Source organism: Arachis stenosperma, chromosome 4 (assembly GCF_014773155.1).
Source record: "Arachis stenosperma cultivar V10309 chromosome 4, arast.V10309.gnm1.PFL2, whole genome shotgun sequence".
NCBI classification, from domain to species: Eukaryota; Viridiplantae; Streptophyta; class Magnoliopsida; order Fabales; family Fabaceae; genus Arachis; species Arachis stenosperma.
Window position 1 is genome coordinate 14,837,502 of NC_080380.1, and position 17,028 is coordinate 14,854,529.

The 17,028-nt window shown below is 30.9% G+C and overlaps 3 protein-coding genes across 3 annotated transcripts; 2 read left to right on the forward strand and 1 right to left on the reverse strand.

Moving 5' to 3' along the window:
• The first annotated feature begins 358 nt into the window (after window positions 1-358).
• LOC130974673 (cell wall / vacuolar inhibitor of fructosidase 1-like) lies at window positions 359-883 on the forward strand. The gene has a single exon (XM_057899531.1). The coding sequence runs from the start codon at window positions 359-361 to the stop codon at window positions 881-883; it is 525 nt and encodes a 174-aa protein (XP_057755514.1).
• A 5,594-nt stretch (window positions 884-6,477) lies between these two features.
• Window positions 6,478-7,271, reverse strand: LOC130974674 (uncharacterized). Its single transcript, XM_057899532.1, has 2 exons — window positions 6,989-7,271; window positions 6,478-6,893 (listed from the first exon to the last, which is right to left on the reverse strand). The coding sequence occupies exons 1-2, from the start codon at window positions 7,269-7,271 to the stop codon at window positions 6,478-6,480; spliced, it is 699 nt and encodes a 232-aa protein (XP_057755515.1).
• A 7,822-nt stretch (window positions 7,272-15,093) lies between these two features.
• Window positions 15,094-15,630, forward strand: LOC130974675 (cell wall / vacuolar inhibitor of fructosidase 1-like). Its single transcript, XM_057899533.1, has one exon. It carries the CDS (start codon window positions 15,094-15,096, stop codon window positions 15,628-15,630), a length of 537 nt encoding a protein of 178 aa, XP_057755516.1.
• The last annotated feature ends 1,398 nt before the right edge of the window (window positions 15,631-17,028 follow it).

Below are 17,028 nucleotides of genomic sequence, written 5' to 3' on the forward strand. Positions count from 1 at the left end.
ATGATAATAACAAGTTTAATTTAAAAATTTTGGGAGTAATAATCAAACTTTTAGAATTCTAATAAATTTTGATCACATAAAATCTGTACAAAAAATCAATATCCATTAATGGAGATTAGCTCAAAAGTTAATTAATGTGAGTTATGATTGTAGTCTACTAAAAATTTAATTTCCACTTTGTCATCCGTGCAACACTAAATAGCATTGATGACCAACCCACGAATAGTGCATGTAAATGGCCTCATTACTCTAAGTGGAAGAACAAAAACCCCACGAAAAATTCAGTTGATCATTTTTCATTCTATCCATCCTCTCGTCTATAATAATCTTTGTGAGTATTTTGTTATCCTTAACAAAGATGGCAAAAAACTTGAATCACACATCTCTAGTCTTCACAATTCTTGTTCTAATCACAATGCCAATTGGTCAATGTAGTGTTTTCCACCCCAATGATGAGACACTAATTCATTCCACATGCAACGAAACACTATTTTCGAATCTATGTGTCCAAATCCTCAATTCATACCCAAGTAGCAGAAATGCTAATCGTAGAGAATTAGCACTAAACATGATTGATTTCATAAAATCAAAATCAATCGTTATATTGAACAAGATTCATCAACTCCAACAAGGGGCTACTGGTAAATTTAAGGATGCCTTGGATTCATGTATTGACCATTACAACGACAGAATCTTAAAGGTTGATTTGCCACAAGCCATTAGCGGAATTGAGGCTAATAACCCTAAATTTGCTGAAAATGCAGTTATTGAGTCTTACATTTGTGAGAAAGGGTTCAATGGTAATTCACCATTAAGCAATGAAAACAAGGCTGTGCGTGATGGGGCAAATATTGCAAGAGATATTGTTATATTGTTGTATTAGATGCTCAAAAAAATTAAATATTGTAATAATGTTTGAATAAAATGTTGATTAGCAAAGTTTGATTTCTTAGATATATATATTTTGATTTATCAATATATTAGATTAGATTAGTTCTTTTACATTATAGATATTAGATAAGCCATTCTCTTTTGAAACAAAATTAATTTTAATGCACTGTTGTCATAAAATATGTTGATATGCGTATATTTAATTATATAATGTAATTAAAAATAATTATCTTTTACATTGACGTACCAAAAATCTAAAGCAGACAAGGAGAAGGCGAGATATCAGAAATTAAAGAAACAAAGAATTACAGGATCAGTCGTATCTGGAATTCGAAACTGAGATTACTCATTCGCAAGAAGGTGGATTACATGCTCGCGTTGATTAGATACATTAACTTCCTGCGCCAGCAACAAATGATCGTTATTTGAGGCTTCAAAATATCAATTAAATTAGTTTGAGAATAAGTTATCGGAGAGACTGTGGTTGTTGTTGCCAGAGAAAAAAAGTTACGAGAGGAAGTAGTAGTGAGAAATGAACTACGCGACAAGGAGCAATAACAGATCTGGACGGCAAGGCGACGATCTGCAACAAAGGAATGAGTAGAAGAGGCGGCGCGACCAGAGGAGGCAACGGTGAGAAAAGAACGGCATGACAATGAGAAAGTCAGATCTGGACGGTGATGAGACGATCTGCGAGCTCAGTCAATGCCAACGATGCTAAGGTCTAAAAGACGAATGCGACGACGCTAAAGCCTCAGAAGACAACGGCGCAGAGACCTCAAAAGACGGCGCTGCAATCAGAAGATGACAAAGACGGTGCTGCGATGAAGAAGATGGCAATGGTGTGGGTAACTCAGAAGACGGTGATGTGATTCCGGCAAGTAACTCGGTAATTATTTGGAGAAGGTGAGAATGGTGTGGGTGAGTTGAGTTAGGGTTAGTGAAGGTAACTCAGGAACTATCTTATTTTATTTAAATTAGTGGCAGATTTAGTGACTGGTTAGTTTTTAATAGTATTTTTTTATTGGTTGCTAAAATCAATTGCTATCGTAACAATTAGCAACTGATTTAGAGATCATAGTCTTAGCGACCAAAAAATTTTTCACTCTATTTGTTTATCGATTGCAAATTTGGTCGCTAAATTAAAAAATAGCAACTGATTTTGTGACCAGAAGTCCCAAAGATGTTACTTCTTTGTTTTAGTTGCTAATTCGGTCGCTAAATTAAAAATTAATGACTGATTTTATCAACCAACCTTATTCTGGTTGTATAAAAACTTATCGGTGGCTAATTCGGTTGCTATTAGTGACCGATTTTGTTAGTCACTAAAATTGATCTCTATCTTAACAATTAGAACCAATTTAGCGACCATTGCATTAGCAACCAAACAATTTTTCACCATATTTTTCTATCGGTCATTAAATTAAAAAATAGTAACTGATTTTGTGGCCAAGAATTCCAAAGACGTTACTTCTCTTATTTTAATTGCTAATTCGGTTGCTAAATTAAAAAATAGCAATTGATTTAGCAACCAACTTTGGTCTCGTTTTATAATGAACTTATCAGTTGCTAATTCAATTGCTATTAGTGACCGATTTTGTTGGTCGCTAAAATCGGTCACTGAATATAATTTAGCGAGCAATATTTTTTTGATCCTAGAAATTCTATATTGGTCGCTATTCTGATAATTTTTTGTAGTGTCTCCTCTTTAACCCATTTCTCTCCTTCCTCTTCTTTCTCTCATTCTTTAACATTCATCATCTTCCCTGTTTTTTAGCCGTTATATTCTCTCACTTTTTCAATTCAAGAATAGACAAAATATATTGATAAGTTACAACTGATAACGATGTCAGTTATATTACTTTGATTCCAAAAATAAGATGATACAAAAATATCAAATAGTTTTAGATAGATTTTAACAAAAATAATTTTTTATAATAGTTTATTTTGCTATGATAATAAAAAATATATTTTAAGGAGAATTTTATCTTATATTGAATTGTACTTGTTTAAATCGGTCTTTCATAAAAGTAAGAGGATTTGAAATTAAAGTTTTATTCCATAAATTATGAGACTAATGTTATTTAAAAAAAAATATTTGAAAAGATAGGATTCTAATATAAATATTTTAATTTAATTACAAATTATATATATTATTATTAATGAATAATTGTTATATTTGAAAACAAATAAAATCATTACTCATTAATTTTATTAATTTCAATATTGAAAAGAGTTAAATTTTAAATTTAATTTTATAAAATTTTTATAACAAAAATTACTATACATATTTTTATATATTATCCTATGCAGGACACGAATAAATATATTAACTTTACTCAAATTCAAAGTATTATGTTTAATTCAAATTAAATTCTAGTTAATTATGTTGTTGAATCCTTTCTAGCGTTATAGTTAGTAGTATGTATGAAGTTAGAGAAATACTTGCATAATTTTGCTTTTTTATCTAAATAAGTATGGAAAAATGATTTATTCCCTAAATGCGCATAGTTTGAAATGCTTCTCAAAATGCGCAGCTCCATTTCATGTATAGCGACCACGAAATGGAATTTAACACCATTTCACATGAGGTGTCCACAAAATGGCCATGTGCGTGTTAGAGCTCCACCTCAAGCCCCCTACCACAAAATGGAGCACATCATTGGAGACACCCACAAAATGGCCAACCCGTCTCTGGCACCAGCGAATTGGTGTCATCAGTTGAGCCAGCCACAAAATGGCTCAATTAGTGACCGGCGCACACGAATTGGGGCGTGAAGGATGCAGTCCCTGTACCACACAGGAGTAGCTGGTCTTAGAGGCATGTTTTGGAAGCTTATGGATTGAATGAATATAAAAGGAGAGATGGGGAGAGACCAGAACCGTGTGGTAGGGAAATAGGAAACAAGGAATGTGGTTCTGCTGGTGAGGTTTCATATGTTGGGGAAAAAATTAGTACTTATTAAAATGAGTAGAAGTGGAATCAATGTCGAAGAAAATCTTAATAGGTTGTATGAGTTTCACATTTCTGCCCACTTACATCTGAAGGTCAGATTTTTTTGTTAGCAAAAAAATATCTATGAATAATAATACATTTATTAATTGACTAATTTTGTTTTTTTTCCATTATCTATTTCAGCCGGCACATGTGCTAACTCCGTATAGCACATTAGTAGACGTCTTTACTTCTGATTAAGTTGATCCAGCCATGGAGACTAGGCGGCAAATGCTTGAACCGTATTTAAGAATGGTTGGATTCTATTATGCGTCTTTAATAAAACATTTTGAATACAACAATCTATTAGTGCGCTTGTGAAAAGATGGCGTCCTGAAACCCACACGTTCCACCTCCCATGGGGCGAGTGTACTGTTACTCTAGAAGATGTTGTCATGCAGTTGGAGTTACCAATTGATGGTGAGCCAGTGAGTGGGACTTTAAGAAGCTGGAGTAACTTCCATTAGAAGGATATTTGGCAATGGTGTGAGGAGCTCCTAGGAGAAGTTCCTGATGGTCATGTCTGGACCACGAAGTATAACATAAAATTGAAGTGGCTCAGGAGTAGACTCCAACGGATGCCTCTTGACTCTCCCGAGGACGTCGTCGTATGGTATGCACGTTGTTATATTATTTATTTACTAGGTGGCGTTTTACGTCCTGACAAGGTGAACAACACGCGGTTCACGTGTGTTATCTTCCTCTCTTGGCCAATAATGACGCCATTAGCACCTATAGTTGGGGCAGCGCTGTGCTCTATTGGTTATATAGAGCCATGTGCTTAGCTACTGATTATAATGTTGACAAAATGGCTGGCTGTCATACATTGTTGATGTCATGGATATACTTCAGGCTTCCCTTTTAGGCACCGGAAGTTACGATCCCATATATGTTTTCGTTAGCGACAAGGTAATATATTATATTATATAACATGTCTAGTTTTGAGTTTGTGCTATTTCATCTGCATCGGAATCCCAAAAAGGTTAATACCAACATGTTTCTTTATAGGTGGCGGGTAAGAGAGGAAAGAATGACTACGCTGAGCAACACTTGCTTTTTTTAGAGTATGATTTTCGTCGTTTGTTAGAGTATGATTTTGTTTTTTCCAAGTATATTGTTTAACAATTTTTTGTGATGCTCGGTATTTGTAGTTTACGTGGATGCCGTACAGGGATGCACGTATTCTGTCGAGAGTGCCTGCAGAGTTTCTTAGAGCCCTACATGGTGATTTCTTCACCGTGGTCGTGCCGCTGATATTGTTCAGGTGCATCGAGATTGTTAACATTGACAGAGTCATGCGGCAGTTTGGCAGCAAGCAAGGTCCGCCGAACCCTCCACTGAACATCGACACATTTCATTGCCAATCGGCGCGCAACGACGATGGATGGTGGCCCGTCCGCCTCCAAACATGGTTTGAAGTGTGGGCAAATTAAACTGACGCATTATATCATATTGGCTACAGATTGATTAGGAAAATACCTTGTGACCTAGTCGTGATTATTATACGTGGTCCCCTTGAACACAGAGTTGATACACTCAGAAAGATTCATTGTCATGTGACCGTATCGGCAACCCTTTTCTCGGTGTTGGAGCCATTTCAGTGGCTTTAACCCTCTAATCCAATCCATAATTTCCGGGGAGGTGGCAAGATCCTCGACACTTATTAACTCGAGGTAGTATTGCACCTGCTCTTGCGTCTTTGAGTATGACGTATTAACAAGATGCCTTTTGGCTTCCTTGCTCTTGAAGTTTGTTGCAAAGTTAGAGGCAATGTGTCTGACACAATAAACATTATGTTCCACACCTGTCTCACTCCGGCGTAGCCTTTATAGCTTCATGCCTGTCAGAGATAAGTAATATCCCTGGCTGAGTAGCCACATGCCTTTGTAAGTTGGTCAGAAAGAAGTACCACGAGTCTTGTTCTCCCTTTCCACAAGCGTGAAGGCTATGGGAAGTATGTTGTTGTTTCCATCCTAAGCTATTCCCATCAATAGGGTGCCCGTGTACTTACCATACAAGTGTGTTCCGTCAATTGAGACTAGTGGCTTGTAGTGCTTGAATGCTTCGACACACGATGGAAATGACCAGAATACTTGATGAAACATGACACTGTCACGGTCGAACGTGTTGCCCACGTTGTACGGTCGGGTATGAAGATCGACAATTGTACCTAGGACATTAATGCTGATTTATGAAATAAGAGTTACCAACAAAAAACATTAGCGCATGAGCACATAAGTCAATCGTATGTTCTTACCTGGAACGGAAGTTTGCAACGCGTTGAAATATCTCCTCAGGTGGTTGTATGAATCATCCCAGTCTCCGTAGATTCTGGCTATTGCCTTTTGCTTCGCTAGCCAAACCTTCTTGTATGACACCTTGTATCTGTACGCTGACTCCACAGAACCCTGCAACACCTTTATGCAGATGGTCACGTCTGCCTGAACCATGGGGAATATGTGCTGGCATATGACATTTGAATCAAGTTGAGCATGATCTTGCGACATCACAGATGCCAAACAACTGTGAGGCTTTTGGTATTTTTGGATTTTCCAAAATCTGGAAGCCCTCGTCTTCGCAACCTTTACCATCTAGCGACACTGCTCACCAAAGAATTTGCATCGACATACATACCGAGTATGATCTGACTCTACCACTTTGAATTCTGCACTTCTACAAATGTTGTAGTTCTTAACCACTAGCATCGCTGTTTTTTTATTCAGGAATTTCAGGCCAATCTCCAGTACCATTTCACTGGTCAAAGCATAGTTGTTCGGTATGTCTTCCGCGGTAGTCGAGTTCATTGGACCAAGACGCAGTTGAAGATATTGGCCGGGAGTGCTGCTTGAAAAATCGCCTACCCCCATCACATTTATCGGTTCAACCCAAGTTGGGCTAAACGTTTCTTCTTGAACTGGTTGGGTTTCCGGAACAATTTCTGCTTCATCTCCACTATCATCCTCAATCTCGCCTTCGTCAGACGAGTCAGCCAACCCGTGTGCAGTACCTTCCGGAGATGCCCCATGAGTTGTGAGGGAGGGACGTTTGTGCAGATTTTCTACATTCTGGGCGAGCACAACAAAGGCGTTAACGACGGACTACGAGCCCTGCCAATCTCCGAAAATGGAATGGCTTCATCTGAATCGAAATTCCACAGTTCCTCCATATTATTCGAACTAGATGAGCTACCCCCCACATCTTGAAGCTTCACACAAAGTTCCATCGAATAGATGCTTCCAATACTACTTTGATACGAAAACATCATCGAAACCTGCTGGTCAGATTTAATATGCATTTTCTGATATGCAAATGAACTGGCTACCGCAACTGGCATCCTATAAGTCAAGGTACTGATCTCCTTTTTTCCAACCAACCCAGTGTTCATCAGAATAAGATTTTTTAGTTGTTGCAAAGATGATTGTGGGGAATCATTATCCAAAGTGGGTCATCACGCATAAATGTCACTCCTTTGGTAGTATGAGAAATTTCTCTATTCGGATATAAGACCACGTAAATGTGTTCAGAGGCCATTTTCATACCAAAAATTTATGAAACGAAGCTCTATAGAAATGAAACTCACGGAGAGAAAGAGAGAGTAAAAGAAGTGAGAATTCGAATTGTGGCATTACTTCTGCAAGAGAGGGGTTTATATAGCCTAGCTTTCGTTGCAATTCGTGTGTGGTACACACTAAGTTGGCTCATTTCGTGTGCGATACACTTGAAACGGGTTCTTCATTTCGTGAGTCCAACCTGACATGCTCTCCATTTCATGTCTGGCGTGCCACCATGTACCTTCTGCCGTCCCTGGGTTTGCAAGTCCATTTCGCGGCTGCCATGCATGGCATGAGACCTCGATTTCATGACCGGTGAGGCAGAAATGGTGTCTCTATTTTGTGGTCACCAAGCTTGAAATGGTGTTAAATTCCATTTCGTGGTTGCCATGCATGAAACGGAGCTGCGCATTTTGAAAAGTATTTCAAACCGTGCGTATTTAGGGAATAAATCATTTTTCAATGCGCATTTAGATAAAAAAAAAAAGCCTGCATAATTTTAGAGCATATTTCACGCTTATTATTCTATTTTTTTTTTAATTGAGTAAAGTATCATTTTTATCTTCAACGTCCTAAACCCTAAACCCTAAACCCTAAACCCTAAGTTTGGGGTAAGTCTTAAAGTTGTCCCTAACGTTTCAATCGTTCTATTTAAGTCCCTAACGTTTCAAAATTGACTCAATGTTGTCCTGTCGTTAGGGATCCGTTAACAAAATTGACGGCGGGACAAAATTGAGACGATTTTGAAACGTTATGGACTTAAATAGGACGAAAACGTTAAGGACAAAAATGATACATAAAAATAAATTTTAATTTAATTTTATCTTTCAATAATATTAATATTTTACTGTACATAGTATTCAATTATTTTTTAATTACATCTAAATAGATTACACTTAATCATATTACTTTTATTTTTAGTAAATTTATTTTTTTATAATTTTAAAAAATTTTGATACATTAGAGACAAAAGGTATAATTTATATTTTATTGTATATATATTATTTTTTTCTTTTCTGCAAGTTTATATACTAGTCATTCTACAAATATTTCATGATAACTAAAATCTTTAAGAATAAAATTATAAAGAAAAGTAATTTATTTAAATTGAAAGTAATCTAATTAAGTGTAATTTACTTAGATGTGATTTTAAATTAATTAAATACTATTATAGTAAAAAATTGATATTAATGAAGGATAAAATTAAAATTTATTTCTATGTATCATTTTTGTCCTTACATTTTCGTTCTATTTAAGTCCCTAACATTTTGAAATCGTCTCAAATTTGTCTCGTCGTTAATTCATATAATCGTTTAATATTGTATTTATTCTTTTAGATAATTAATTTTATTAATGTGATGTAATTATTAGATATACGTATAAAATTTCTTTAAAAAGTGCATCAAAATTAAAATATATATATATATATATATATATATATATATATATATATTGGTTAGTGTCATCATTTCAACATCAAAACGAAATAATTTATGATAAAGATAATTTAGTCTCTAATTTTAGATGATCATCAAAACAATTGTCACCATGGAATATATCTTAAAAAAATATTAGAGGATTAACAAAATTTATTATTTTTTATTAGTAATATTTAAAGTATAAATTAAAAATATATTATTAGATCATTAAACTAAAAGTATTAAATTGATAACTAAAAATACAAAAAATTAATTAATTTTACTAATTCTTAAACTTTTTTCTATATCTATATCTTGTACCTATAACAAATTACATATTAAATAGCATTAATGAATATTAATGACAACCCAAAAATATTGTATTTCGGATTATTTTTTAATCAAATCAAGATAAATTGATTGACCTTTCGAACTTGAATATGGGTTTAATTAAACCCGGTCCCGCCATGAACACCCTAATGACAACCCAAGAAATATAGAGAAATTTTTTACATACAAGCATTTTTTTATACAAGTCTTTACAAGTGCACCTCCTTCTTCTTCTTGTACACGTTCTTCTTCCTCTTCCTCTTCCTCTTCCTCCTCTTCTTCTTCCTCTTCCTCTTCTTTTTCTTCTTTTCTTTCGTTTCTTGCCTTCTCTTTCTCATTCTTCAACCATTACTGCACGTTTTCACTGCACCTTCTTCTTCCTTTTTCTCTTCTTCTTCTTCTTTTCTTTCGTTTCTTGCCTTCTCTTTCTCCTTCTTCAACCATTACTGCATATTTTCACTGCACCTTCTTCTTCTTCTTACTGCACGTTCTTCTTCTTCTTCTTCTTCTTTTCTTTCGTTTCTTGTCTTCTCTTTCTTCTTCTTCATTTACGTGCTATTCTCTCTGTTTTCTTTCTTCGTTATTCTCAATTTCCATTGTTTTTTTACATCAAGCTCTGATCTGAAATCGTTTTGAAGAAGAAGAAACAGCAGAAGATGAGGAGGAGAAAGAGAAAGAGGTCTGAATTATGCATAAGGTGTACTTCAACAAATTTTGGGTGTATTTCCTAAATCCTTTGGGTGTATTTCTGTAATCCTTTGAGTGTATTTCTATAACCGTTTGGGTGAATTCCTGTAACCGTTTGAGTGTATTTCTGTAATTCTTTGAGTGTATTTCTGTAATCGTTTGAGTGTATTTCTGTAATCGTTTGGGTGTATTTCTGAAGTTCCATTATCTTCAAATTTGGCAAGAAACTCGTTTTCATGGAAGAAGAAAAAGAAGAAGAAGAGTCGTTTATAATGCATGGTGAGTAGCACGCTTTGAAAACGGAAAGTGGTTGAATAACGTGCGTTTATTTACTCTTAAATGTGGGAGTGTAATGCGTGTTTTTTGTTGGGCTTGTACCAACTTGTAAGACTTGTAAGTCAAAAAGACTTGTATGTGTAGTAGGCCTCGAAAATATATAGCCTCATTCTTTTACTAACCCTAAAGTAGGAAAACTCACTTGATCATTTTACATTCCAGCCATCCTCTCATCAATAATCTTTCCGAGTATTTTGCTATCCTTAACAAAGATGGCAAAAAATTTGAATCACCTATCTCTAATCTTCACAGTTCTTGTTCTATCCATAATTTCAATGATGCCAATTGGTCAAAGTAGGGTTTTCCACTCAAATGATGAGAGGCTAATTCATGTCGCATGCAACCGAACACCATACCTAGACCTGTGTGTCCAAATCCTTAATTCATACCCAAGTAGCACAAATGCTGATCTAAGAGAGATAGCACTAAACATGGTTGATTTCATAAAATCAAAGATCAATTATTGCGTTGAACAAGATGCATCAACTCCGACAAGGTACTATTGATAGATTGGGTGCATTGGATTCATGTATTGACCATTACAACAATGGAATCTTGAAGGGTGATGTCCAACAAGCCATTAGCGGAATTAAGGCTGCATTTACTGATGAGGCCTACTCTTGTGAGCAAGGGTTCAATGGTAGTTCACCATTAAGCAAAGAAAACAATGCTGTGCGTGACGCAGCAAATATTGCAAAAGTTATTGTTATTATGTTGTATTAGCTAGTTGCTCAAAAATTAAATATTATAATAATTGTTCGAATAAAATGGTGATTAGCAAAGTTGGATTTCATATATGTATTAGGTAAGATAAATGAATCTCTTTTAAAAAAAATTATTTTTTATTAATTATGTGAATAATTATCTAAAATAATGAACATAATTAAATGACTGTATGTATATGCGTGTGTCTATACATATGCGTGCGTGTATATATGTCTGTGCATGTGTATTGTGGGTCTACATGCGTGGATGTGTATACATGTGAATGGGTGTGTGCACACACTTGAACGCATATGCCAACTATATATGCTATTTCAGTTAATATTAATTAACTTCTCATTTTTATTATTCTACTAAACATATTGGTTCTCTAACATTTATTATTGAAATTTTAGACTATATATGATCTAATGTTCACAAAAAAGATCTAAAACTATGAATATAGCAAATTCATTAGAACTTTACTACAAGAACAGCTAACAGCCCCGTTGTTTCTCATTGCAAATCAATCGCTTGCCCCTCTTCAATCAATTCTTAGAAATATTTTAAAAAAGATGGGAATAAAAAATATATTTAATTCCAATAAAAAATACATCTTGAGGTTTTAAATACAAAATATTTTTTATAAGTATATGACATACATGATCTATTATATATAGGTGTAGTCTATGGTGGCCACAAGTTTTGGTGCGTATGGTGGCTATGAACTTTATAAAATGATATTTTCAACCAAACAAAATGAAAAATTGAAGTACGTTTCAGTTCTATTAATAAATAATGACATGTTTATGAGTGTAAATAAAAGAAAAAATTAGACCATTTATCGTATTTCTTGACAAAAAAATGATCTACTTAAATTTTAATATTAGAATAATTATCTGCATACCTAGTAAATTGAACATCCGATATATCTATTATTCAAATTATTTAATATTTTTATTTTCTACTTATACTTTTCTTTTTTATAATTAATAATTTTAAATTTCACTTGACTAATATTAAAATTTAATTAATAACAGTAACTTTAGACTTCAAATTTTTTATTGCAGAATAAAATGATTATTTTAATTAAAAATAAAAGATATAAATAATTATTTATTAACGTGAGAAAAAAATTAATGCAATGTAAGTATTTTTAGATACTATCATTTTTTAAATTTTGGGCATTGGTAGCAACTCCATTTTCAACAACGATAGATCATTTTTTTGTCAAAAAATATGATAAATGGTCTAATTTTTTTCTTTTATTTACACTCATAAACATGTCATTATTTATTAATAGAACTGAATCGTGCTTTAATTTTTCATTTTATTTAGTTAAAAATATCATTTTATAAAATCTATAGCCACCATAGGCACCAAAATTTATGGCCACCATAGACTACACCTTATATATAAATTAAGGAAATATTAAAAAGAAAAATAAACAGAGTAGCTGTATGAAGTATTTAAGATGAAAATATAAGAAATTGAAAAAAAATTGTAGAAAAGGTAAAGAAAAAAAATTACATCTAGAGAACCACTATATTATAATGGTGAAAAAATATAAATAACAAAATATAAAGAGTCTTATAAGTATAATCCATTATAAAATTTTAAATGTTGGTGATTAGAATTATCTTAAGAAAATAAAAATATGATGACAAAATATAGATCTTGGACATATTTTATTTAATTAATTGGAGTGGTTAGTTTGTTTTGGCGTGTTTATATATACATGGAATATATATATATATATATATATATATATATATATATATATATATATATATATATCAATTTAACTAAAAGAATTTTAAAACACAAAAAAATAATGATTAGAAGATAATATATAATTTAAATTTTTTATTTTACATAAATATCTATAATTTTATGTATATAATATTTATAATCACCTGCTTATTACATTTGAAATTGGTCAATTATTCAAGCAATAATTAAAAAATATACAATAAAATAATTTTGGATTAATTTTCTATTATCTCTCAAATATTTTTTGAAACATTAAAAAGCTTTGATGAGAATTAAAAATAATTAATAACAATAACATGTAATTATTTCTTTGATTATTTACATTTATGCTTTAATACAAACTTAAAAGGATCTTATAGTAAACGAAAAAATCCAATTTATAAATTTGTTCACATAATTAATTAAAATATATTTTTGTAAGTGATTATTTTTTTTATGTAAAACAAATCCAAAAATAATGTAACGAACAGTGATTCAAACATATTTCTTAAAAAAATAGTGAAAATGTAAGCAGATCAGATTTGGTTATTTAAAATAAAAAGAACGAGTTAGACATATTTTACTGTAGTTGTAAAAAAATCGCCGCCAATAATTTATTTTGTAACCACTATATCAATCTTGTGGCGGTTATACCAAAACGGTCGCAAAATGCTAGACTATTAGCAATCCTTTTCTCATTAGTTGCATCAACCACTGCAATCTTTCATTTGGCGACGCTTTTTAGAAATCACTGCAGTTTGTCATTTTTTGTGTAGTGTCTTACTTTAATCAATGTGATTACTTATAAGATATGAGTTTAGTTAATATGTGTCATAAAAATACATGATAAGCTTATCATTATTATTAGTAGAAAATTTTAAGTATTTTATTTAATAAATATAAAATAAATATATTAAAAACTTAAAATTTTTATATTTTCATAAAAAAATTTAATTTGTAAAATTAACTTGTGTACATAGCATAAAGTAATAAACCCTTACAATATTGCGGAAAGAGTGTATGTGGGAGTGTGACTGAATATATGGTACTTGTAGCGTCACTACATTTAATGGTGGTCAAAGAAAATAAATTTTTTGAATGGAAAGTTAATTCCTTAACAATAATTTTTGTCCTTTTTTAATTTATTCTTTGACTCATGATCTTGAATACACTTCTTATAAATGTTAGCTAATATTTTGATTAATAATTTATTTTTATATTATTAGACTTTAAAATTTAAAATTTAATTTTTAGAATTTTAAATTGATTAAATGTTAATTAAAAATAATAAATTTATTAGTTACGTAGTATTGCTATTAAATTTATGAATTTAACTACTACTATTACTATTACTACTACTACTACTACTAATAATAATAATAATAATAATAATAATAATAATAATAATAATAATAGTAAAGACACACTTGTTAGAATGTTAAATATAAACTTTGTACTCACCAAAATAAAATATAAACTTTGTTAAAAATCTAAATATTTAACATTATTTTCGATAATTTTGCAATACATTTATTAAAAAAATTAAATGTTTACTTTAAATAATCTTAGCAAAGTTTTCTTTATTAGCAAAATCCTAAATTTATTTTTTCAGACGCAATATTGAATTATTGTTATTATTAATTTACAACTCTTAATTTAGGTATATATATATATATATATATATATATATATATATAAACAATTCTTAACTAGTTGACTTTAAATAACTACCATTAATAATTTTTGACCAAAATTACATAATTTTTTACTTGAAATATATCGTGTACCTATAATGTAGCTGCATTTTTTAAAATACTTTTGGCCATCTAACAAATATTACAAAAAAATTATTTAGCGCAAAATTACTAAATTTTAAAAATAAAAATATTTTTTTAATTATATGTACATAAAAATACATTAAAATTAAATTTCATTTTGTAAAAGTATTTTTAAAAAAATATATTTAACGTTTGAATTTTTCGTCATGTTTTAAAATTTTTCCATGGCACTCTCATTTTAACAAATTTGAAGAGTACTTTTATTAATAATTTGATAATTTTGATAAATTTTTTATGATTTACTCATGCAAAGTATATATACAATTTTGTATTTAAATTTAGTGTTTTACTAACATGTATTATTAAGTTACATATTAAAATTATTATTAATTTATTTTAATAGATATATAAGAAATATATTAATTACGTTTGTGAATTTGATGACTATTCAAAATATTTTATGTTGTCACTTTGTCGGTTCAATATTAAATAATGTTAGTAACCAACCCATGAAATAGTGCATATAAACGGCCTCATTATTCTTTGAGTGCAAGAACAAAAATCCCAAGGAAAATCCACTTGATCATTTTTCATTCCATCCATCCTCTCGTCCATAATAATCTTTGTTGAGTATTTTGTTATCCTTAATAAAGATGGCAAAAAACTTGAATCACCCATCTTTAATCTTCACAATTGTTGTTCTAATCATCATGCCGCTTGGTAAATGTAGGGTTTTTCACCCTAATGATGAGACACTAATTCAATCCACATGCAACCAAACAATGTATCCAAATCTGTGTGTCCAAATCCTCAATTCATACCCAAGTAGCAGAAATGCTGATCTCAGAGGGCTAGCACTAAACATGGTTGATTTCATGAAATCAAGATCAATTGTTGCAGTGAACAAGATTCATCGACTCCAACAAAGTGCTACTGGTAGATTTAAGGGTGCCTTGGATTCATGCATTGGCCATTATAACGATGGAATCTTAAAGGGTGATGTGCCAGAAGCCATTAGCGGAATTCAGACTAATAACCCTAAGTTTGCTGAAAATGCTGTTGCTGATGCAGCTAATGAGGCTTACTTTTGTGAGCAAGGGTTCAATGGTAATTCACCATTAAACAATGAAAACAAAGCTGTGCGTGATAGTGCAAATATGGCAAGAGTTATTGTTAGAATGTTGTATTAGATGCTCAAAAATTAAATATTGTGATAATCTTTGAATAAAATGTTGATTAGCAAAGTTTGATCTCTTATATATATTTTAATTTATCAATATATTAGATTAGATTAGTTCATTTATATGATAGATATAAAATAAGTCAATTACTTTTTAAACAAAATTAATTTTAATCTATTGCCATCGTAAAAAAATATGTTTATACATACATTTAATTTTATAGTGTTAATAAAAATAATTATATTTTAGTTTAATTAGGCAAATATTTATTTAAAATAATGAATTTAGTTGAACAGCTATATGTATAAGTTTGTATGTCTATACATATGCGTGCATTTGTATACGTCCATGTGTACCTGTTGTGTGTCTATGCATATGTGTCTTTAGTTCATGGATGTGTGTAGATGTACGTGGGTGTGCAAGCGTACTTGAACTTATAACCTGGTTATGTTATTTTCAAGAGTACATGACTAAAATAATAGTAAAAAAAATTTAGAGTTTACAAAATTTTAGAATTTAAAAAAAATGTTGATATGTCAGAATTAATATTTGCCAAAAATGCTGCATTTTTATTTTCATTTTTATTTCACTCGTATTTTCTATTTTTATTTTTTTTCGATAATCAAAATAAAGCTTAATGCTAAAAAAAAAAGACAAAAACAGTCATACAAATCGGAATAAAGTAACTCTTCTCACATCATCCTCCAAAATTTGTCTTATAAGACTATTCGGGAGTTATCAACAAACTGAAATCTTGGATTTATAGTGATACTCTCTTTAATCATATAATCTACAATCCTATTACTTTCTCTGTAGTTATGTATGTGACGATCTATTCGTGTTTAATTTAATCTGCCACTGCCATACAATATGAATTTCTCTCCTTTCTATCTTAGGTTTAGGGTTTAAGTATCCATTTTTTCTTTTTTTATATTTGTCTTATATTTTAATCAATAGTAATTAATTTTTCATTTTTATTTTATTAAACGTATTAGTTCTGTTACATTTTCCATTAAATTTTCAACCATATATGATTTAATATTCACGAAAATTTTTTTAAAATTATATTATGAATATAACTTTACTACAAAACAGCTAACATCTCCATCGCTTCCCATTGCAAATCAATCGCTTATGTCCTTCTTCAATCAAATCTTAGAAATATTTTAAAAAAGATGGGAATAAAAAATATATTTTATTCCAAGAAAAATTAAATGTTGAGGTTTTAAATACAAATTATTTTTTATGTATATATGACATACACGATCTATTATAAATAAAGAAATAGTAAAAAAAATAAAAGAGTAGTTGTATGAAATATTTAAGATGAAAATATAAGAAATTAAAAAAATTGAAGTAAAAAAAATAAAGAAAAAATGTAAACCACTATTATAATGGTTAAAAACA

What these genes read in the sequence shown, in the direction of transcription:
- LOC130974673 (XM_057899531.1), top strand. Translation starts at nt 359, where the DNA reads ATGGCAAAAAACTTGAATCACACATCTCTAGTCTTCACAATTCTTGTT.
- LOC130974674 (XM_057899532.1), bottom strand. Translation starts at nt 7,271, where the DNA reads ATGAACACTGGGTTGGTTGGAAAAAAGGAGATCAGTACCTTGACTTAT. An exon ending in TTCGGAGATTGGCAGGGCTC is followed by an intron (nt 6,894 to 6,988) that starts GTAGTCCGTCGT and finishes CATCTCCGGAAG; the next exon opens with GTACTGCACACGGGTTGGCT.
- LOC130974675 (XM_057899533.1), top strand. Translation starts at nt 15,094, where the DNA reads ATGGCAAAAAACTTGAATCACCCATCTTTAATCTTCACAATTGTTGTT.